The following is a 24,992-nucleotide window of genomic DNA, read 5'->3' as shown; positions in this document are numbered from 1 at the left end:
ATTGCTGATGCCACCCCACTCTCTGACGAGCTTCACTGATGGACATTTGGCCTAGGGCATTTGAGGACTTAAAAATGAAGCACCCAGGCCCAAGTCCATTAGTTACGCTTCCCCTCGCTCACAGAAGACTTAGCTGGGCTGTGGAGGTCATGCCCACTGGGCTGTGAAATCTTCAGCTCGGCAAAATTCGGCTCAGGCACCCTTTCATTGTGCCCATGTACAGCGCCTGTTTGCCTGACACAGCTGGAACATTTTATGACATATACACGCATGCTGTATGGATGACCCTTCCTACTGCTATCAACAGTACACTCCTCCCCAAAGCGAGCACCTATGAGCAGTACATTCCTTTTTCTCCATAGAGCCCCTACCAGCAGTACACACCTTCTGCCCCAAGCGAGCACCTACAAGCAGTACATATCTTGTTGTCTAGAGGGCACCTGAGAGCAATACATTCCTTGCCCCTTAGGGAGCACCTACCAGCAATACAATGATTCTCCCTCTTCTCCCCCAGGGAGTACCTATCAGTAGTACACTCAACTCCCTAGAGAACACCTATGGAATGTACTTTCTGTTTCCCCCACAAAGAACCTACCAGATGTAAGCACCTTCTCCCCTAGAGAGCGCAGTCTCTTCCAAAAAAGCATCTATCAGCAGTCCACTCCTCTCCCCAAAGAGGCCTTTGGAGCAGTACATCCTAACACCTCCCCCAACAAGCACCTACTCGAAGAACACTCTTTTCCTGAAGAGTACCTACCAGGAATACACTCCTTCTCCCACTAAAGAACACCTACCAGCAGCAAACAGAGAGCACCTACTAGCAGTACATTCCTTCTTCAACAAAGTGCATCTACCAGCAGAACCCCCCTTCTTCCCCAAGAGCACCTACCAGCAGTACAATCTTGCCACTTTCTAGCACCAGTTCTAGAGGGTAGTGTTGAGTGATCTTTGAAACAGCACGCACAGACTGTATCTGGGGAAAAGATGAGATAAAAGTGAGATTAGCAACATAATAATCAAATTACCAAGTACTCCAGGTGCAATTGATTGTGATTGAGGGGCTGGTGTAGAGGAAAGATGACCTTCCCAAATGTGGAAAGTTGAAGTAGTTTCAACAAATGTTTGAACCCAACACAATCTCTACTTTTCTCTATGAAGTGTACGCAAGCACTTTAGCACAGTATGGTAAATTTGAAATGGGGTGGCAGAGATCAGGGTCAGATAGGTCCAGTATAGTTTTGCTTCATCAGAAGGGTTATAAAAGCATCTCTTAACTTGCCTGGCATTATCTCAGCTTGGGTGAAGAATCGATAATTATTTGAAGGTAATAGCCAATGACTGCAGCAAGATCTTTTAAATCTTTAGAGAGAAATGTGGCCGTGGGAAACACCAGAAAAAACAACAGCAAGGCAGATATTATTAAGGAAGTACAACAATTGTAGATGGTATGCAGGTTAAAGGTACTTATCTGTAAGGGAGTCTAGTGCATCTATAACAAGACTTAGACAGTGTGTAGAATGACCTTTGCCTATATGGGACACATAATCAGTTCTACTATGTGCTTAAAAGCAAGCTCCTCACAGTATCTGGATTAAGGTTATTAGAGCTGACATCCTTGGCAGTCCCCCAAACTTTTTGCCTTCTTTCCTTCTGTTTGCTGAACATTTTTTTATTTGCTTCAGAACTCTGCATACTTTACCACTGCTACCCTGTGCTAAAGTGCATGTGCGTTGTCCTTTAAGCATGGCATAATTGGCTTACACCCAATAGCACATTTAATTTACTTGTAAGCCCCTAGTAAACTAGTACTGCATGTACACAGGACCTGTAAATGAAATGCTATTAGTAGGCCTGCAGCACTTATTGTGCACCCACTTATGTGGCCTTTTAACTATTTTTTAGGTGCACCATTGCAGCCTGTGTGTGCAGTTTTAAACTGCCATTTTGACCTGGAAAAGTAAACCTTTTGCCAAGTCTAAACCTTCCTTTTTAATGCTTAAAAGTCACCCTTAGGGAAGGCCCCACACAGCCCCTAGGGCGGGGTGTGTTGTATTTAAAATGTTCCACATATACTTTTAGGTTTCACATGTGCTGGTAGTGAAAAACTCTCAAATTTGTTTTTCACTACTGCAAGGCCTACCTTCCTCATAGGATAACATTGGACTACTTTACTGCATTTAATAAGTGATAACTCTTGATTGGGAGCAGGTATGAAAATCAAGTATGGTGCATGAGGAACTGTAATTTAAAACCCTCTTTAATAGTAAAGTCAGATTAAGTCACAATTCTGAAAATTCCACTATTAGAAAGTTGGCATTTCTTTGTCCTAACCATTTGGTTCATGCAGCATGTTCCCGGTTCACATGACTAGATGCAGATGGCAGTTGGCCTTTGTGAATTCCTCCCAAACAGTGTCACAATAAAGGGTCTGGCTGTTGGCAAGATGGGCCATCCTGGCTGAATGAGGGGGTGGAGGTGTCACCTACTACACTTGCACGTAAAAGGCACTGGCCCAGGACATTCACAAGGAACCTCATACTAGCCTATTGTGCCCCCAGACAGACTAGGGTGATCACCTGGCATGGAGGAAAATTCTGGACAGGACTGTAAAAAATTCAGGAGAAAGGGTCAAAATTCAGGACAAAAATCCTGGACAAAGCGTAAAAATTCAGGATAAAATGCCAAGACAAAAGGTCACCTCAACGGACACATCCACAGAGAGGCCATACCCCACTACTTTATCAGTGCATTTATCTACTAATTTCTACATAGCACTGTTTATTCACTATGGTCTTTTTGCGATTGCCTCCAGGTATGCTACATTCAGGTGACACATTACATCCTTATTCAATAGTAAATAAATGACCTTGAGCACTGAGTCAAGGCCATCACAACTCCCTAAATTCACCCAATCTTACTTGGAGAGAAAGCAACAGCAACATTTTGATTATGTTTCTAAACATTTTAAAAGCTGGGAAACATAAAGGTAAGTGACGTTCTGCTAGTTGAAACAAGTTGAACAAAAACATCTGGTTCACCTCAACCTCCAGTGGACTTTAAACCTAAAAAACATTAATGAGGCAGAGAAGATGGTGTGGGTGACAGTCTCACTCTTAATGTCAGGATGTGAGGTACTCATAACTTGTTAGTAGTCTCAAAGCACAAAAGTATGCATCTGGGACTCTACATTTACCACAGAACTGGGAGCCTGAACTATTATTCAAAGCAAATTAAAGAGGAGGATGAAATCGAGATCAGATGGGAGATCCACAGCAACTAAATCAAAGGGTTGTTGCTAAGAACTGGTTAAATAAGGATGAGAAGAACAAGTCAGGACAATTCCTAAATTCAGACAAGATGGATTCATCATGAGTATCAGAAAATATTTCGTATCTGAAGAGTTGTCCCAGGAGAAATAGAAGAGCCACTGTCAAGTGGTTGGACAAGCAGCATACCCTGGCAAACGCTTCTGGTGCAATGGTTGTCTTGTTGTGCTTATGAAGGGTAAGCTGGGGCCAGACTCCTTGAAAGTTGTCCTGAGTAATTGCCCACTCTGTCCCTGTCTTAAAATTGTTTTGCAGTAGAGCCAAGACCAAACCAGTGTTCAGGGCCATCCCTAAGTGCCAAAGTACACGCAGAACCTTCAAAATAATCGGGATGTAAATTACACAAACAAAATCTAAGAACATGAGAAAGATTTTAAAATGTAAGAAGGGTTTCTTTAATATACGGTAGTGTTTTCCCCTTTATATACAATTAGACCCCTGATTGAACTGGCAATCAGTTACCTTTCGACACCTAGAGATTAATATCTACCATTCTCCCACTGATTCGTAGAATGGAAATCTAGGCAATCTGGGTTGCTCTCTGGCTGCCCTGCCGTCCCCCCGCATGAGATGGGGCTTACCCAATAAAGACTTTAAGGAGGTTTACTGCACTACTCATTTTTTCCTACTGACTATTCTATAGAACGCTACCTGGGGTTATTCCGCACAGCTTTCTCTTGCATTACTATACCCGAAAAATCATTAACACAAAGAAACTTTATGCTCCTGCACTACCTTTGCTAGGCCTTCACACTCTCACAGGAAGGCTAAGCTCGGGGGAACTCCATCAGTAGCATGCTGAAGGCCTCTTAAAATTGGGGGAATTATTTTTTGATGACGAGCTACTAGATTTCCAAACCCTTATGCCAGACTACAATCTTCACCCGGGTCAACTCCTTGCTTACATAGACCTTAAACAATCATTACATGCCCTATTTCATCTCTGCCAACTGGCACCAACCCCACATGAGGTTTGACAAACACTCTACACCATAGATACTGGTGGAACACTGATAAGATGGGTGTACAGAGTTTTCCTGCAAAATGGATACCACTCCAGGGCTTTTCTCCGTACTGCCTGGGAGACTGTCATGGTCAAACGTCTGCACGATATGGATGATCCCAACAAAGTATCCCACCTCTACAGTTTTAAGTATATTCAATTTAATATTCTGAACTAAACCTACTTTGCACCTGCACAAATTAACAAAATATACATGGGAGCCTTAGCTGCGTGTCCCATGCCGATTTGCTTCATATGCTTTACTCTTGCCCCACACTCCTTTCATACTGGCAGAGAGTTCTTCAGGTGCTGTTGAACACGATGGCCCATGTACAAACAAATTACCCAGAAGTATTTCTATTGGGCATATTCCCCTGCCCTAAGTTCGAGAAACCCTCCACCAAGTGGCTCGACATGTCACTTTGTCTGGCAAATCCCAATAGTACTGGAAGGATTCACTTCCTCTGACAATCGTTGAGTTGGACCAAGATCTCGCTCTCTTGATTTCAATCTGAGAGCACCCTGTTACAAAGAGACGAATGAGAGGTCTTAGAAAATATTGTATAGCACAGATGTGGGATATTTAGGTGGAGGACTTTAAAGACTGCACAAGGACAATACTTTTCCCCCTATAAACCACTCCAAACACATACACTCTTGGTTTCTATGTTCCTGTTCTTCTTGCCACATCTAGGCAACTACACAAGGCAGTGGTCTACGGGCACCTATCTCTGACACACTGTCGTGATTTCACCACTAGAACACTTTCTTATAGGCACCAGAGGGTTAATTGCTATGCTCCCTATGGTGATAAGCAAGGCAGCGGAAACTGGGCAGGAAGGGACAGATCAGTTTGTTACACAGAAAAATGTAAAAAGTGTGTGCTAACTCTTCATAAATGTAATTAGCCCAGTACTCTTCTTCTAGAAATGTACAATGGAATCTGTAGCTACTGACCGGACTACTATCCTGCTGTGCAACCTCTTTTGCCATGGAACAATAAAATTGTTTAAAAAAACATATGGTATTGTTTCTGTTTAGTACATTAGATCACAAGATTGCATTGGCATTTATATGAAGTGAAAGGTTCTAAACATGAACCTTAACACATTCATTAACCTTCCTTCTTGACAACACCACAAGTGAACAAACTGAACCAATTCTCTAGTGTCCCTTACATCATGGCCAATATTATTGTTATGGATGGTGAACATTATAAAACATACTAGTGAGTTTTTTTGTAAACAGCCATCTTAAACTTAATTACTTAAAAGTGCTCTCAAATGTCACTTTCAAGTAAATGAGAGACATGAAGTAAATTGGTTTGACTTAGATCACACATCATGCAGGAAATCTGGAGTTTGAACCCAGGCTTTCTGATCACACATAGTGCAATTAAGCCACTGACTAGGTTAACTGCTCTTTCTCAACCCCCTTTAAAACCAGAAGACAGTGTTTTTGTACAATTCTGTAGGATGATTAGCATACCGTGGTAAAAGTAAGAACACTGTGTTAAAGAAATACAGATTACAGGTGAATCAGACAATACCTAAAAAAGAAAAAGGATTGTAATGAAGGTAAGTGAAGGCAGGACACCATATGTTAACATCACTGGCGTTATCACACACTACATAGCTATTCAGTGAAGCAGTTGATGTGTATTAAAAACTTATGGATGCTGCTGTGGGACAAGGGTCAGTGAGTGCAGAGGAGGAATCAAAGGTGAGGCTAAAAAGAATATTCTGTAACCATATTGTTGATCTTTCACCATCAAGTAACTGCATATAAAATAACACATACCTTAAATGAAAAATAAATGGAAGTTAAACTAATCAGTGGGAAATGCACTATTTTATGTTCTAAACCCTCTTTTGGTTAATGCGATCATTACGGATATCTTTGTGTGCAATCAGATGCCCATAGAACTGAATCCGGTTTGGTCCAGAAGGGAAAGTGACTTGTGTATGTTTAGTGCTATGTAGAACCTGAAAGTACTGCAAATGCGCAAGTCATCAGGGCCACTGGAATTATGCGATTGTGCGGCTGTGGCCGCTTAAACCATCATCTGCTGCATAATCTGCGGATTGTGACAAACAAAAAAATGTGTTTCTAGCCCTAACATGTACAAAAGTTACTAAAATTGTAGCTACAAGTGCTGCAGCACAGTCAAAGGTCCTTTGCAAAGGTTGACTTCTCACTTTTCTATTGCTATGTTTGGGTGCTAAGCTGATGTGCAACCGAAGCCCTGACAACGCTAGCAAGTGTAAAAATGACAAAATAATGAAGTATTACTATCAGACAATGTGCCTCATTACGCCACATAATTTGTCTTTTCTAGCCACATAATTTAGTCAACCCTGCCACACAATTTGGCCTTCTCCTGCCGCATAATTCCAGAGGCCTTGGTAATTATTTTAAAAGTGCATTACACACAGTATGATATAGGCTGCCACTAAAGGCATATATAAATTTAGGTTGAAGATAAAGTGCTTCTAAAGTATAGATTTCAATAATAAACAGATTATACCTAGTGCATACATGATTTATACATGTCCATTAAAAGCAGGCACTCCACAGCTCAGCCTGGAACACCCTTGCAATACCTCTCAAAACTAAAATATCTTTGCCAGCAGGAAGCTTCAAGTGACAGCATCAATTAATGCTTAGATCTTCTCCCAAGCAGCCTTTACGTTTCCAGATTTATCAGTTGCGCATATTTACATTTCTTTCAGGAAGTAGGTACCCCAACTATAAGGCCTGTTTCTTGTCAGTCTGCCCCTCCCTCGAGATCAGAGTACAGGAGACTACCTTCCTTGCACTCCAGCTGGGGAAAGCTCATTTTTGTTCTTCAGCTGAAAGGCTGAGATTATGGACAAATTCTGTCCGTCATGCCATCCATTACCGGCAATGGACAGTAGGGCTAGACTCACCCTAAGACAGACTGGGACCACAGCAGTGAGGCAGATAATTCCAGACACCTATGTAGGAGGAAAACTCTTGAAGCATCTTCCACTTCAAATTGAGCACCAGGTACATATATTTGACCTTCAAACTAAACTCTTCTGATCACTTCGTAACCTGTAGAAGACTCAGAAGAAGGTCTCTTCTGCTGACCTGCTGCAAGACGGGCTGCCTAGCTGCTGTGCTGGACTGCCGCAAGAAGGACTGCTCTGCTGCCCTGCTGCCTCAGGCAGAAGGAATGGACCTGAACCTTGGTGCTACCCCAGTCCTGGACCCTTGGAAGTTGGTATAGAGGTGCTCGGCCAACACAGTTGTGGTCTCCATCAGAACCGTCACAGCACAAAACAATCTGATGCAGCCCTCGCAGCTCATCAGAACTGGCGCAGCACAACACAACTTGACACTGAATCTCTCATTGCAGCCCTCACAGCCCCCCCCTAGGATCTGATGTAACATGAGGCAACTCGAAGCAGACCTCTCCTCACACCCATGAAGCTCCTTATCAGAACAAACACAGCTCAATGAAACTTGACAAAGGAGCCTGCTTGGTTCCTCGGAACCGCAGCTGAGCAGCGCAACACTCCACATCTAGGACATCAGGTACAATTCTCAGCAGTCCTAACCTGGTCCCTGTATCCAGTCCGCACTCCACCATGGTTGTCCTGAACTTGAGACTTGGTCCCAGTCTGGTGCGGCCCGATAACCTCAGTTGGTGCTTTGCGCTTCTATGGCAATATAATCACCTAAATCTTTAAAATTCCATATCTCGGGTTCTACGGATTAGACTTTTGTTGTTTTGGTGTCAAATACTTTATTGATTTTTACTATATTTTTCTAAATTGGTGTGGAATATTTCATGGGTTGTGTTTTCACTTTTTTACTGTTTAAGTGCTGCATAAAGACTTTACACACTTTATAGTTAACCTGACTGCTTTGTGCCAAGCTGTCAGAGGATTCAGCACAGGTTATTTTACAGATTTTGTGTTTCGCCCTGAAAGAGATTGTGTTTATTGCTTCAGGTTGGCTTCAACCAATAACCCAGTTTCTCACAAAGGTGTTACTACAGTGGCCCAAACTTAAACTTTACTAATTTGCAATAATTTGCACACAGGTTAATAATAGTTCACATTGGATACTGGAGGCACTAAAAATTATATATGTGCAATAGTTTTTCTTGGTCCTATTGAAATATTTCTAACATATTATCGGTTTTTATGATGGTCACTGTCATAGAAAAAGTAGATTGACTGCCATTCCCTGCATTGAGTACTAGTAAGACTATTTGCGTCGGTGCCATCCTAAGAAAGCTGCTTGCTCTGTTTTCTACAGACAGTTTATTTGAAAAGGCTGAAGTGGATTTCAAGTGTAGCAATATGACCTAAGGCTTAAATTGGTCCAAAAATACAAGCTCTGCTATGTGAGAGGGAGATAGAATGAACCACATCTTTTGAAGAGATGTCCAATTTGAGAAAATAGCTGAGTCATTGTACTATTGCTTTCTTTTTTTCACAAACTATTAACAACAATTGATCTAGACTCCTTTCTTTTAGGAGTGAAAAAGGGAATGGTCACCTTATATGGGCCAAAGAAATGGGGTTAGGGATCATACAACTCCTGAAGAAAAGATAAGGTCAATGGTATGGTAACTGCCACTAAATGGGCAAGACTCAGGTTTTCAGACTGTAAAGCTAAATAAGAGTCTGGAGGTGAACCATGATACGTCAACGTTTTAATGACACTTCCTACCAGAAGACGATTGACAGTGATGGACAAATAAAATTTGTGGTTGAATTATAAAATTCATAGACCTCTGTTTATGTTTACAGCCATAAGGAGTTCTATAAGTTGGTTGAAAGTAAAGATGCAATGGAAATAACCTATGACCAATGTTTGTTTAGGCACTGATTTTCAAATCCTCCTGAGTATCTGTCTCACTACATACTAAAGGCACCTCAATACTATATATGGAGACGTCTGTAGTATTGAGGATTTCCTACTCACCTAGGTAGGCAGTGTCGCGTAGGCTCTCATTATCCTAATGAGACTACTGGATTTTGAGCGGCAAGATCGTTCACAGTGTGGGGGACTAAGTCTGACCCACGGTGAAGGACCCTTGTCGCTCTAAATCCGGGCTTTGATCCGGCTAACTAGCAGTGCCTCATTTCTCCCAAAGGGAAGAGACAATTGGGCAGCCGAGTGCATGAAATCTTAGTACTTCCCAGGGAAGTCGTGGTCACTCAGGTCACAACCGGTTCTCTCATACACGGTACGGTTTCATATATAAATGACAAAGGCAGTTTAAGTTTTAAAGATTGGTTTAATAAAACGACTGCATTTTAGATAGCAAAGCGTGAGCTGCAATAACCAGAACTACACAACACAGTAGGATTAAAATAGTAACGATGAGAGTGAAGCACAAGAATAAGGCTATCATAGTGCAACTAGATTAGGTTCTCTGTAAGTTATATTCTGAGCACAGCATGTAAAGCTCTAAGCCTGCCTTTCAGGTTCCCCCGGGAGGGCATCAACCCTCATACCTGAGCAAAGGCCTGGAATCTGCATCAGTATCTGCAACGGGGCAGTCAGCATCTAGTTGTAGGTTCCTGGTCAGAATCTCCCTCTGACATGTACTAGGACTAGAAAGTGTTTTTATAACTTACGCGCAGATGTTCTAAGAAAATGTCCCTACGTAAGGACGTGTATTTTCTATGAACACTAGAGACTAAACTTCTACCACATTTACCGGCAATGTACCAGACTGTAGCCTTGACTGAAGCACAGAGTGAGCAAGAATGCACTGTTTGAGAACACAGTGCTGAACTAAGCTAAACAGTGTGATAGAAGGAATTTAAAACAAGACCGTAAAACTGGTTATTGTAAAATAACAGTGCGAGGCTGAATAAAATGTATCTAGGGCAAAGTGCACAGAGGCCTAATATGTTAAGCTAACGCGCATGAAGCTATATTAAAAATTGTTACACTACAGCAGTACCTATCTGATGTTGCAGGTTGTTCAAGGTTTAAGCTTAAAAGGATAGATCCCCAATTAGTGGCCTTATCTCTGAACAGGTATACCCACCATGGCGAACCCACAACGAGGGGTAATTGCAGTTAACAAGCGACCTCCCCTCACTGCTCATTTGCTAGCAAATAGCCTCACCGCCCAGGGGGGTCTTGTAACATTTGTAGTTGTGGCTCATCCAGCCTACAGAACAGTAATATTCTACTCTTGGGTCACCTATCCAGCAGTTGATAGGAACACTAATACGTTTCATCACTACATACCTGCTAACATCCGTGCACAATACAGAGCATATGCATATTTAGATATGCCTCTATCTTATCTAGACCATAATAACTGGCTTGATGGCGCCCTACCACACACAATGTTACATGTTAGGTTAGGCCCTCCGAACAATGATGGTCCTACATGGCCTTTATTGAACACATATACACCGCATCCTGATGCAGCAACCTTGGCAGTAGCTGAGGTTCGCCACTTATATGCTGAGCTTACAGCAATATATAGACTGTTAGTACAGGTCGTAATGCAAACATTAAGATGCAAACCCAGCACGTAATGCCCCAGCGCAACCACATGCAGTCACGCCATGCTTTAACCCTGTGACTGTACATTTGATCATGGGTAAAGTACCCGTCAAATGGGAGGAGATTCTGTTCTGGTTAGCTCAACAAATAAATGCGCTGAAAGCAGTTTTCCCCCACACTGGACCTCAGGATAAACATAGAATACTAACTATGTGCTTGCCATTTGGCATAGTTCCCACAGTAGATAACTGCAATACTTGAAGCACTGTATTTTCCACGGTCTATACTACCACACACAGTACCCCAACACTTGCCAATCTTCTGGAAGTGTTAAAACAAATTCAAGATGAATACGGGGCTGTCCCGGCGCTGGACTTAGGGATGCAATTAATGGGCAATTTTGACACAGTATCTTCAATTATATTAGGTAACCTTAAAGGGAAGCAGTTGACCTAGCAGTGCACATGCAGCTAAGGGGATGTTCCTCCACAGGAGGAAGAACGCAAGCTGCCAAAGATTATTGCTGAGACCTATTCTAGCATTGGTCGAGATAGTCTGGGAGCCAGACCTATTAAAACACAATTACAGGGTAAATCCAAAAAGGATTCTACCAAGCAAGCACCCGAGGGTTGAAAAAATGCTTGGATAAACAAAAACAAACACCTAAAAATAAAAGGGAGAATCTCCGCATTTGGAGACCCCTCAAAATCACTATAATCTTAAATCGAGATAATATAAAAACGCCTAACAGATATCAATATACTGATACACGCCAATCTCGTTCCTTTAAGGACTCACTGGATAACTGCAGTGAGAAAGGTGGGTGGTCAGAGGAGTGAACTGAGTACCTGAAACCGAGAAAGGACTCACAACACTCATCAGAAGTTTCTGTTAAGAAAGAAGAGAAACTTCCCCAACAGAAACCCCAATTCAAAAAGAAAAAAGTGGCAGCAATATCTATATAAAATGCAACTCAGGATGAGAGCTTTACTGAAGAACAGGAAGTGGGCATTGGCACTGCTAGATAGCGTGGCAGAGGTCACAATAGTTTGCTGGAATCTTCATGAGCATGTGGAGTTGAAAGCAATTGATGACTTCTTACAAGTTTAGACTGCGGACATGCGCATCTCCACACCAAATAGGGAGTATAAACTAAAATTACAATTAGAAGGAGACATTGAGCGCACAATAGACGGCATCTTTTGGGATCGCGCCATTACCATTTATGATATTTTGCTGGCCGAAAAGGATTGGCGACTAGAATTTGTCCGTAATCTCCCATATGGAGAAGAGGTAATTGAACCCTCTTTCTCGCCTGTTGTTCCCAGAGAGCTCAGAGAAGCTTACGCCATTCATTGGGCATTGTCGCAGGCAACTGGGGCAGGCACCCGCATAATACTGCAACCACATATGGTGGGATAAAGATTCCTTTTACCATATAATACCAATTAGATTCCAACCACAACTCCAACTTCCAATAAAGCAAGAAGCTAAAGCACCTGTGAGGGAAATCCTCACACAGCTAGAGTACCAGGGCGTAATCAAACCCTGTGTCTCACCAATTAACAATCCATTGTTCCCTGTAGCCAAACCTGACCATTCATATACAGACATTTAAATAGTCATACATGCATATTTGCCATACAAAATGCACACAGTACAGCACTCATTAACAATATAGCACGCGAAAAATACAAAAAAACCTTGGATATTTCTAGTGGCTTGTTTCTGCCAAAATTTGGTGCCTGAACGTAGCTTTAGTGCTTTAGGCTCTCAGAAATTTTTTTGCCATCTCCCACAAGGGTATAAAAACAGTCCAGGATTGTTTTCAGCTTGTGTTAATTAAATTTTACACTGAGGCATTGTCCTACATAGATGACATCTACCTTACGGATGATGATCTCGTACAACATGTAAGATGGGTGGTGCGCATTGTTGTGGGATTTGCCGAATTAGGCTACAAATTCAATTTAAAAAAAACTAAAATAGCCTTCTTTAGTGTCCTGCTTTTGGGATATGAATTATCATATTAAGGCAAGAGCCTAGCACCCCAATTCTTAGTAAAATGCGCACAACTACAACCACCAAATACTATCAAAAAGCTTGAGTCACTGTTGGGCTTTTTAACCTTTGGCAGAACTTACTTTACAGACTATGCACAATGCATTAAACCATTATATGACTTAATACATCCTGACTTTTCAAGCAAATATTGGACAGTGGAACACACAAGCATTCTCAGAGCTTTGCAACAAGACATGCTTGCAGCGAAACACTTATAATACAAGGGACAACAAAACACATTTAGTCATCAGAGTAATTGCTGGTGCCATTGGTTTAATCTATGTAACGTTCAATGAGGATGAAACCGTCCCAACTGCATACAAATCACATCTGAATTCTACAGCTGAACAACGCTTTGCTCCCACAGAAAAAATATTGACTGCTGTTCAGTTGGCAGTCCTCAAAGAGAGACCTCTGGCCCAGGCAAAACACTTAATTGTCGTATCTCTGATCCCAGCCCTTGAGGCTGTCACCAAAGCCAGTGTTCCTACCACTAAGGCACTATGCGGGTATTACAACCCTGGCGGACGGTGTTAAAGGTGCGGTAATACCGCAAACAGGCCGGCTGACAAAAAAAGGGAATTATGACCGTGGCGGAAACCGCCAACATAGACAGCCACTTTAACACTCCGACCGCCACGGCGGTACAGACAAGCAGCGCGGCGGTCACCGCCAACAGACAGGCGGAAGACAATGTACCGCCCACAGTATCACAACCCGCCAATCCGCCACCTTTTCCGGGGCAGATTCACCATGGATAAAAACACGGTGGAAACAGCTTTTGCAATGGGAAAACGCTCACCTTCTACAAATCCCACGAGGAAGGAGGACACCATGGAGCCAGAATTACAAATCCTACCTGCCCTTGTCTTCCTGCTCATTTATGAACACCAGCAACGGCGGCGCCGAAGACAACGGTGAGTACTGCACCTACGACATAGGGGAGGGGGGAGGCAAAAGTCAGGGACACACACACGCAAAACACCCACCCCCACCCCAACCCTCACACATTATAACACACACAGCTATGCATGTCAAAACATCACAGTAACAACCCACAACCCCCCCGGAAGAATGCAAAGACCAAAGGAAATCAGTCGAAAAATTGTAATGTATCAAAATACAGGTACCAAATAAATACAGATAAATATATACACATTCAAAAGTATATACATTACGAGAAGCAGTGCAGGTATGCACATATCAATGTCCGTGCACCACTGGGCCAAAAATGCATGGGCGAGGCCCACACACAATACCTGTCCACAAACAGAGAGAACACTGCTGGGGCATCAGATAGAAATACAACAGGCACCTCAGGGGGAAGGGAGGGGGGGGGCACCTCAGCCGGATTACAGCACCACGCCAGATCCACGACGGGGCTCCATGCCCATTGATGTATCCTGGGGAGTGCAAAGTCACAGTCTCTCAAGTCTCTACAGTGGGTGGGTTGCCCACTGTTACATCCTAGGGAGTGCAAAGCCACAGTCTCTCAAGTCTCTACAGTGGGTGGGTTGCCCACTGTAACATCCTGGGGAGTGCAAAGCCACAGTCTCTCAAGTCTCTACAGTGGGTGGCTTGCCCACTGTTCTGATCTGTTCAGCGGTTCTCTGCCCTGTTGAGCGGTGCTGTGCCCTGTTCAGCGGTCTTCACCATGGCGGTGATTCCCTTGTTCAGCGGGGCTTTGCCATGGCGGTCTCTGATCTGTTCAGCGGTTCTCTGCTCTGTTCAGCGGTGCTGTGCCCTGTTCAGCGGTCTTCACCATGGCGGTCATTCCCTTGTTCAGCGGGGCTTTGCCATGGCGGTCTCTGATCTGTTCAGCGGTGCTGTGCCCTGTTCAGCGGTCTTCACCATGGCGGTGATTCCCTTGTTCAGCGGGGCTTTGCCATGGCGGTCTCTGATCTGTGCATTGGTGTGTGGCATGACGGACCCTCATTTTCCAGTGGGGCTGTGGCAGCCGGGGCCCTCCTCGGCACTGACTCTGGCGGTGGTCTCCTGACCAGTGACGATACTCGTGCCCTCCTGGGCACTGACTCTGGCGGTAACTCTGGCGGTGGTCTCCTGACCAGTGACGATACTCGGGCCCTCCTGGGCACTGACTCTGGCGGTGGTCTCCTGACCAGTGACGATACTCGTGCCCTCCTGGGCAATGACTCTGGCGGTGGTCTCCTGACCAGTGACGATACTCGGGCCCTCCTGGGCACTGACTCTGGCGGTGGTCTCCTGACCAGTGACGATACTCGTGCCCTCCTGGGCAATGACTCTGGCGGTGGTCTCCTGACCAGTGACGACGGTGCTGGCGGTGGCGTCCCGGCCGCCGGGGAGGAAGGCGCCCTTCTCCGCCGTGCTGCTCTCACCAGACTGTGCAGACTTACTCCGGCCCTTCACCACCTTTGGAGGAGTCACAGCTGACTCTGCAATCCCCCTGGGGTCCTTGTGACCAGTTTTGCAGCCAGGAGTCTTCAACCTGTCCCGTCGGCCACTTTAAAACTTTGGGTGGTTTACAGGGGGTGGACTGGCAGTGTTTGGCTCCGTGTCACACTGCCTACGGGACTTATGAATTGGAGGGGTGGGGATGGGGGCAAAGAGGTCAACGTTGCTGAGGGAGAGTTTCTGACGAACACTGGGATGGGTAGCTGGAGGGGGTCTGGGAATGGAGGAAGAGGAGGTGGTTGTAGGAGGTGTCACTTTAGGTGTTTTGGGTGCAGGTGCAGGTACTCGAGGCTGTCGTGAGGTGGATGGATGTTGGGTGTGTGGGTGCCCGCGTTTGTGTACTTTGGGAGGGGGCGTCACAGACACACTGGGAGAGGACACAGGGGACGTATAAATGGGAGTGGGGGTGGTGAGTGCAGGTGAGCGGGGTGTGGTGCTGGGTGTTCTGGTGCGGGTCCTAGTGCCTGTAGATGTAGTGCATGCAGGTGAGAGTGTAGACAACACTGGGAGGGAGGAGGGAGACGATGAGGAGGGGGACACAGTGGAGGCAGTGGATGTTGCTGTGTCTGTATGTGGGTGATGCTTCTGTGAGTGCCTGTGGGATGTGTGGTGCCTATGTTTGCTTGAGCTACTTTTGTGTGTTGAGGTGTGTGCATGCTTGTCTGTTGGTGTGCTTGGGATAGGCTGGGGTACAGGGTATTAGGTCTGGGTGGAGGAAGTTGGAGGGGGGAGGCTAGACACAGGGACAATGGCTGCCATCAGTGCTGAGGCCAGAGATTGCAGGGTTCGATGAAGCGCAGCCTAACCAGAATGAATGCCCTCCAGGAATGCATTACCGTGTTGCAACTCCCTTTCTACACCCTGTATGGCATTCACAATGGTAGACTGCCCAACAGTGAGTGACCTGAGGAGGTCAATGGCCTCCTCACTGAGGGCAGCAGGGGTGACAGGGGCAGGGCCTGAGGTGCTTGGGGTGAAGGTGATGCCCACCCTCCTGGGTGAGCGGGCACGGGGCGAACGCTGAGGGCTGCTGGGAGGGCGGTGCTGGTAGGGGAGGTGGCAGCTGTACCTGTAGAAGTATGGGGCAAAGATGCTGCCGCCACCACAAGGGAGCTCCCATCGGCGGACGAGTCCGTGTCGCTGTTTGGGGATCCGGTGCCCGACGTGAAGCTCCCCTCGCCCTCCGTCCCACTGGTGCATTCTGAGTCCGTGGTGTGGCCCTCAATGGCCATGTGGGATGCAGCTCCCTCGTGCTCCGGTGCCACTGTTCCTCCGCCTGATGATGCTGATGCACAAAAGAACATGGAGAGCAGAAAAGGGGGAGGGAGACAACAGAAGAAAGACAGGTTGAGTGCATGGCATACCGCTACCGTTGGCGGACAATACAGACACAGCACCCCCCTGCACTACGCCGTGCTCCTGGCCTCTACAGGTGCAATTCCTGGGATCTGGCCTACATGGCTATGGTGGACATCTGCACACATGGATGCCACAGGGGCATGTATACCTGTACTTGGCACTCTACTGCGGTGGGGTGGTGTGCCACATGGCCTGCATTACGGAGGGGCCTAGCCTATGGAAGTTGCCCTGGCCTAAGGAATCCCACAGCCCTCCTCCCACACCTAGACCCCTCAACTGCGCGCAAAGTCCCCAGAATGATTGTGTACTCATCCCCTTGTGTCTGCTGTGATGCCCTCAAGCGCCCATCCAACTCAGGGTAGGCCACCACCAGGATCCGGAACATCAGGGGGGTCATGGTGCGACGGGCACCCCTCCCACGTTGGGAGGCCATCCTCAGCTGAGCCTCCGCCGTCTTCTTGCTCCAGCGGCGAATGTCCTCCTATCTTTTCCGGCAGTGGGTGCCCGTCTCTGGTGGACCTCCAGGGTCTGGACGTCCTTGGAGATGACACACCAAATGTCCTTCTTCTGGTGGGCGCTGACCTACATGACATGCACAGGGGAAGAAGAGAAGTCATTAGCAAGAGCACAGTCGAAGTGAGTGGCCCCCATCCCTGCCCTTGCCATGTGGCACATGCATTCACAGTCCTTCATGTTCACTGCACTCTGCCCCCTTCCCTCTTACAACCAGCACTCCCCACCCAGGCATAGCCCATACAACGTGCTCCCTGTGTACTTACCTGTAGAGTAGCGTGTACTGGGGGAGGACCCCGTCCACGAGCTTCTCCAACTCCTGAGCAGTGAAGGCAGGGGCCCTTTCCCCAGGCGCAGCAGCCATTGTCTCTTCCAGACCGAGGTCACAGCAGCACTTGCAGTGTAGGTCCTCTCCTGTCGAAGATCAGGTATCAAGTGATTGAACGGATAGAAAATGGCGGTCACGTCCGCGGCGGTGACGTCCGCGGCGGTGCGTCTCATCACCGCCGGCGCACTTCATCATTGGCTCCTGGGACCCATAGGGTCCAATGTTAACCAATGCAGCTTTGCGCCGCGGTCTTCGCCCGCCTACCGCGACGGTGTACAACGCCAGCGCAGTTACCTCACATCCCACTGTCCCAGTTTAGAGGTCAGGCAGCTGCCATTTCAGGGGCCCACATGGCTTAATTTGCAACTGCGTCAAACATACCTGGGCCTACACTCGAAACATATACAGGAAGATTTTTGTCTTTGGTGTCGTTTTCTGTGTATCTGTGGGTACATACCTGGGATTTTGGTGACTCTGTGGTCGCTGTTGTCCTTCCTAGGCACCGTCAGCTTGGACATTTGAGAAGATGGTGGTGGCCTCCGGTGTACCGACCGCTGGTGGACCTGTTGACAATGGAGGAGCGATATTTACTCATCACCTACAGGTTTGACCATGCCACAATCCAGGAACTGTGTACCCATTTGGAGCCAGACCTGATGTCACCAATCCGCCATCCCACAGGAATCCCCCCTCAAGTGCAGGTGCTGTCAGTGCTCCATTTCCTTGCAAGTGGATCGTTTCAGACAACAGTGGCCATGGCATCAGGGATGTCCCAGCCTATGTTTTCCAACGTGTTGTCCAGAGTGTTGTCTGCCCTGCTGAAACACGTAAGGAGCTACATCGTTTTCCCTCAGGTGCAGGATTTGCCAACAGTGAAAGGTGACTTCTAAGCCCTTGGACATATCCCCAACATCATAGGTGCTATTGATGGAACCCATGTAGCTCTGATCCCCCCCACAGGAGTGAACAGGTGTACAGGAACCGGAAGAGTTATCATTTGATGAATGTACAGATGGTATGTTTGGCAGACCAGTACATCTCGCAGGTAAATGCTATGTTCCCTGGCTCAGTGCATGACGCCTACATCCTGCGCCATAGCAGCATCCCTTATATGATGGGTCAACTCCAGAGGCACCGTGTGTGGCTATTGGGGGACTCTGGTTACCCCAACCTGTCCTGGCTATTGACCCCAGTGAGGAATCCCAGGACCAGGGCAGAGGAACGCTACAATGAGGCCCATGGGCGGACTAGGAGGGTGATCAAACGCACCTTCGGCCTCCTGAAGGCCAGGTTCAGGTGCCTCCATATGACAGGTGGTTCCCTATTCTACTCACCAAGGAAGGTGTGCCAGATCATCATCGCCTGCTCGATGCTTCACAATCTTGCTTTGCGACGCCAGGTGCCTTTTCTGCAGGAGGATGGTCCAGATGGCGGTGTTGTGGCAGCTGTGGAGCCTGTGGACAGTGATGAGGAGGACGCTGAGGAAGAAGACAGACAACAGGGAGTAAGTCATACGGCAATATTTCCAGTGACACACAGGTGAGAACAGTTATCTTTTTACCATTACATTCACTTTCAGGTTCTACCTCTATCCTGTCTGTCATTTCATAGCAGTATTTGGTCACTGAGTTGTACCTTTCCATTACGGTTTCACAGGTGTGGTTAGCAATGTGTGTCATCTTCTTGCATCCTTCAAGGACTTGTGATGTGTGACATGGGTATGTTGGCTATAAAAATGGAAAGCATGTTGACACTGTCATTGATTATACATATTTACCAAACCACAGACTGACTCCAGATTGTTTTGTGGTTCAAGGGTGTTTATTGCAGTGCTCAAAAATGGAGGGGGCTAGTGATATGGTGATGGGGGACGGTGGAGGAATGTCCATGGCAGAGTCCAGTCTATTAGTCTCACAGGTGCATTGCCCATATGGGCACAGGAAGTGGAGCTGGGGCAGTTCCAATAGGGACAGGGTAACAAGTGGGACAGGGGGAGGACAATCAGGGTGGTCTCATTTCCTGGCGGGGGTCTTGCCATCTTGCTCTGTCCTGTTCCTGGATCTCAGGGACCGCTTGCGGGGTGGTTGTCCGTCTGCAGGGGGTGGGGTGCTGGTATGGTGGTTCTGTGGCAGGCGTCCTGTCCAATAGCGCCGGCGGAGGTGGTGGGCAGTTCATCGTCCATGCTAGTGTCAGGAGCCCCTTGGAGTGCCACGGTGTCCCTCATGGTCTTTTGTATGTCCTTCAGCACCCCTACGATGGTGCCAAGGGCAGAGCTGAGCTCCTCCCTGAACCCCATATACAGTTCGTTCTGCAGGCGCTGGGTCTCCTGAAACTTGTCCAGGACCGTCGCCATCGTCTCCTGGGAGTGGTGGTATGCTCCCATGATGGAGGAGAGGGCCTCGTGGAGAGTGGGTTCCCTTGGCCTGTCCGCCCCCTGTCGCACAGCAGCCCTCCCAGTTCCTCTGTGTTCCTGTGCCTCCGTCCCCTGGACCGTGTGCCCACTGCCACTGCCCCCAGGTCCCTGTTGTTGTTGGGGGGGTGGGTTATCTTGGGTTCCCTGTAGTGGTGGACACACAGCTGATTGACGTGTCCTGGGGACGGAGGTATGGGCCCGCTGGGTGGGTGCTGTGCTGGTGTTACCAGAGGGTGGAAGGTCAGTGTTGGGCTGTGCCTGTGTGAGGGGAACCGACTGTCCCGAGGCCCCCGATGGTCCGGGCTGGTCATCAGGATCCAGTAGGGCAGAGCTGCTGTTGTCACTGTGGGCCTCTTCTGTGGGTGGAGTGGAGTTGTCTGGACCCTCCGGTGTGGTGACGTTCCGTAGTGGTCCTGCAGGGGTGTAAAAGCATGATTATTGCATGTGTGTGTGTCATGGTGTGCAATGGGTGGGTGACCGTGTACCCCAGTGCAAGCTGAGATTTAACTTACCAGTGTCCATTCCTCCACCGACTCCTCTGAGGCCCTCAGGATGCATAATGGTCAAGACTTGCTCCTCCCATGTTGTTAGTTGTGGGGGAGGAGGTGGGGGTCCGCCGCCAGTCCACTGTACCGCGATGTTGTGCCTGGAGACCACTGAACGCACCTTCCCCCGTAGGTCGTTCCACCTCTTCCTGATGTCCTCCCGATTTCTTGGATGCTGTCCCACAGCGCTGACCCTGTCCACGATTCTTTGCCATAGCTCCATCTTCCTGGCTATGGATGCGTGCTGCACCTGTGAGCCAAATAGCTGTGGCTCTACCCGTAGGATTTCCTCCACCATGACCCTGAGCTCCTCCTCGGAAAACCTGGGGTGTCTTTGGCGTGACATGAGGTGGTGTGGGTGATGTGTGGTGTGATGTAAGTGTTGATGTGTGTGGTGATGTGTAGTGGTGTGTGGTGTATTGTGCGTGTAATGTTGTGTGGGTGATGGTGTGGTGTGCCTCAGTGTGGTGGGGTTGTCTATTGCTGTGCTCTCTCTGTCGCCTTCGTCTCAAATTTTTGGTTGTAAGGGTTTGTGGGTGATGTGGGTGTGTGTTTTATATTGCAATGGGTGTGTGGGAGTGGTGTGTGTATGTGTATCAGGTGTGTGTATTTTGAATTGTCCAATGTGGCGGTGTTTTGGAGATGTGTGTATTTTGAGCGCGGCGCTGTGTACCGCCAATGGAATACCGCGGTTGAAAGAACGCCGCGTGGATTCATGGGTCGTGATAGCATGGGCGTGTTTCTGTTGGCGTGACGGTGGAGGTTTTGTTTTCGCCAGTTTATCACTGACCTTTGGTGTGGCGGTCTTGTGTGGGTGTCTGAATTTCGGCGGATTCCGAGATGTGGGTCATAAAAGCTGTGGCGGAATTCCGCGGCGGTGTTATGGCGGTCTTCTGCACGGCAGTAAGCGCCTTTTACCGCCAACGTCTTGATGGCCACTGATGTTGACTATGTTTTTGACCCAACATTACAAACTCAAGAATTCTTAAAATATGAACTTGAATATCTCATTCCTGCAAACACATTGCCTATTTAACAATGTCAAATAATTTTGTACACAGATGTCAGCCCAGCCTGCAGTAGGCGCAAAACACCAATACTCCACCACTTGCACGGTAGTGAGTGGCTATATGAAAGGTGGTGAATTCCATCCACAACACACTTATAGGCAAACCTTACGGGACTGCACTGCAAGGTTAGCAGAGCTCAAAGGTCTGATGATGGCACTGGAACACACGGACCCAGAACAGTTAAAATAAATTGTCTGTGATTCGTACTACTGTGTTCAGTACTTCAATAAATATCTGCATTACTGGTGCCAGAATGGGTTCAGAGATTCAAAAGGCAACACTATTAAACACAGACTCCTGTGGGGGAAAGTAGCGGATCTGAAAGAAACATTGGGACATCAATGTGCTGGAATACACGTAACTGGCAATACCTTGGCTGATGAAGCGGCCAAGTCAGCAGCATCTGTGGCTGCAATAACTCGTTCTTGGACGATGTTGACTGATGAAACACTGGCTGCTGTGAAAACTTCGGCTGAAGGCAAGCCCTTGCCAAAGGCATACCCTGCAAAATATTCCTACCACTTATCTAGCCCCCATACTGCCCTAGTAATAATATCAGGGGTGGGTGATCATGTGATTTCCAACAAAGATCAAAGAACAGAGTTGATTAAAGCAGTGCATGAGGGAATTGCTTCTTCCCATGCTAGTGTGGCGGCTACTATTTCATTGTTACAAGCATGTTATTGGTGGCCAGGTCTATACAAATAGACCAAGCAGTATGTCCTTTGCGGTGACAGCTGTCAGCAAATATAACGTAGTGATAAGTTTTTTGCAAGTTTCCCCCCCAAATATAAGGAGGTTCCTGGCAAGCATATGTTTGGACCAACTTTTGCCAGAGAGTCAGGCGAACTGTAGTCCATGCACCTCCCATGACCCACTTGGGGATGGTGCATACTGTATGAGACTACAGGATTGTATTTATAAGTGGGTCCTGGAGCCCTCTCCCCTATAGTCAGGGCCACTGGAATTATGGAAATGTGTGGCTAATGCATTTTTCGCATAATTATAGGTCTGCCACATTTGGCACTTTATCCATCAACTGTGGCATAATCTGCAGATTTTAACAAAGTGTTTCCTAGATCTAATGGCTCAAAAGTTACTAAGAGTGCAGCAACAACTATTGTTATGCAGTGGAAGGTCTTTCGCAAAGTATGACGGATCACCTTTCTGTTGCTTATTGCTGTATTTGGATGTTAAACTGGCACTAATTAGGTGAAACATTTGCCGTGACAATGACATAATAATGAAGTAATAGTATCTTGAAATGTGCCACATTACGCTGCATAATTTGCATTTTGTTACCACATACTTTAGTCGACTCTGTAGTATTTTTAGTCCTTCTCTGCCACATAATTCTAGTGGCACTGAAAGGTTGGGTGAAGGGTAGCAAAGTGAGTAATTATAAGAGACTGTATAATCTGATTTTGAGAGAGCACACACTTGCTCAATACTTGCTTTGCAGGGCTGTGCCGACACCTAATTGACTGCAGGCGTCCTTAACCCAGAGATCTTGCAAACGAGGGAAACTTCTGGGTCAGCACCGGAGTATCCAAGAAGGTACCTGGAGGGGGAATCACCAAAAGGGTCTCCACCAGAAGAAATATAGGGAAGACAAAGATAAAAACAAAGACTTTTCAAAAGGCCCCCAAAACAGTTCTTAGGGGAAGGAATTCCTGTCCCAGCCTGACCAGAACAAAAGTGGTTTTCCAGAGAAGAAAGCTTCAGGATGTCTATCCCCTAAATGCTACAAGAGCTACAGGTACTGCCACAAAAAGGGGGGCCCCCACAGCCCTAAAATGCAGCAGCCCCCACTGGTGGGCAGACACCAAGGATGGCCAGTGTAGCGCTTTGGAGGAGGTTACCCCAGTTAGTATGGGGGGGGGAGTGCACAGGTTATCCTAGTGTTACTCTATTGTCCCAGGGTGACAAAGAGATGGTGTCAAAGGCTCACATGCCTAACATTAGTAAAAAAGCACAGGCTACTGATCACCACCAATGAGCAGCACATGGAGGCTCTGAGAGACTCAGGAACCAGCACGCGTGCAGTCCGTGTCATCTGGTGTCCTCAGAGCAGAAACTTCCCAACATATTCCACCAGGTTGTAGTAGCTGGCAACTAAAAGAGTCACTATCCTATGGCTCTGGTTCCCTGTGAATGGGGGAGGGGGTCTCAGGTTCCTTATGGGTAGCTGTAAGTCCAGTCATGCCTGCAGATTGTCTCCTTGGTAATGACATGGAGCACACCACATGGAAGGAGGTGAAGCTTCGGTCCCACCTGGAGATGCTAGGGTTCCCTGAGTGGATGGGCCAGACCAAGAGGGAAGACAAAAGGATCTGGAGCTTGGAAAAATGGCCCAGGTGCCTGCTAAAATTTGAAAGGGCAATGAGCATGGGAATACCCACCCTAAGACTCCCATGGTCCGGGAGAAGGAGGAACCTGAGAATGATTCTCCGGAGCCCACAGTGGAGGTCATCACTGCCCTGGGTGACCTACCTGAGCTGGCCAGCTGGCATGCTGATTGTGGGGCCATCCCAGGCGGAAGTCTGTAAAGCCCAGAGACAGTGCCCTAATCTTGAAGAACTATGGCAGCAACCCAAGACCCAGGCAATTGGTGACACCTCTGGTGATCACCTAATCTACTGGGAGTATGATCTCCTATATAGTGAAGAGGAATGTTCGTGAGCCTGGAGTAACCCTTATGCTGACTGCTCCCGCTGTGGCTATGGCACTGATGGGAATATTTACACAAGTTGTCTTCCCTAAAGGGGGTTGCGTCAGATAATAGGTACCAAATTTATGTCTGCTTAAATGAAATCAATGTGGGATGAGATTGATTTAGTTGAGGGAGGTCTATATCCTCCACATTAAAGGGCCACTTCTAGTTTTGGGTGATGCCCTTTGGGTCAGAAAACGCTCCTGCCACCTTCCAGAGATTGGTCAGTCAGGGGATCACTGACATAATATTGTAACCAACAATATTGTGGAACAAAAACATTGTCCCTCATCACAACCCTGGCAGTAAATGACGCTTACTGCCGTGCAGAAGGCCGCCAACATATCGCTGCGGCTGCGGAATTCCGCTACAGGTATTTCGACCCACAGCTCGGAATCCGCCATAATACAGACACCCACACAAGTCTGCCACACCAAAGGTCAGTGATAAACTGGTGATAACAAAACCTTCACCAGGGGTGTGGAATTTATTGAAATATCTATTTGTCCACAGGACAGGCTGCTTCTCAAATCTACTTGTCCTGTAAAAAGATCTACTTGTCCCTTTGGTGCCATGTAGTGTGGCGCCAAATTATGGCAGCAATCTCATTATGTAGGAGCTCTGATAATAGCCTCTCTGATTATGCCAGGGCTACTACCATAGTAGGGCTTGAATACTTGCAGTTTCAATCCCTACTGTAGCAATTTCCTTATTT

General features: G+C 47.0%; 1 protein-coding gene across 4 annotated transcripts in view; it reads right to left on the bottom strand.

Moving 5' to 3' along the window:
• The window catches only part of LOC138273990 (uncharacterized), a 294,057-nt gene that overhangs the window by 156,045 nt on the left and 113,020 nt on the right, over positions 1 to 24,992 (bottom strand). For all 4 annotated transcript variants that reach the window (XM_069218921.1, XM_069218922.1, XM_069218923.1 and 1 more), the window contains one exon: positions 890 to 973. In XM_069218921.1, the coding sequence (XP_069075022.1) occupies positions 890 to 973 (84 nt within the window). The remainder of the gene's footprint in view (positions 1 to 889; positions 974 to 24,992) is intronic.

Source organism: Pleurodeles waltl, unplaced genomic scaffold (assembly GCF_031143425.1).
Source record: "Pleurodeles waltl isolate 20211129_DDA unplaced genomic scaffold, aPleWal1.hap1.20221129 scaffold_130, whole genome shotgun sequence".
Lineage (NCBI taxonomy): Eukaryota > Metazoa > Chordata > Amphibia > Caudata > Salamandridae > Pleurodeles > Pleurodeles waltl.
This window is presented reverse-complemented; position numbering and strand designations above follow the sequence as displayed.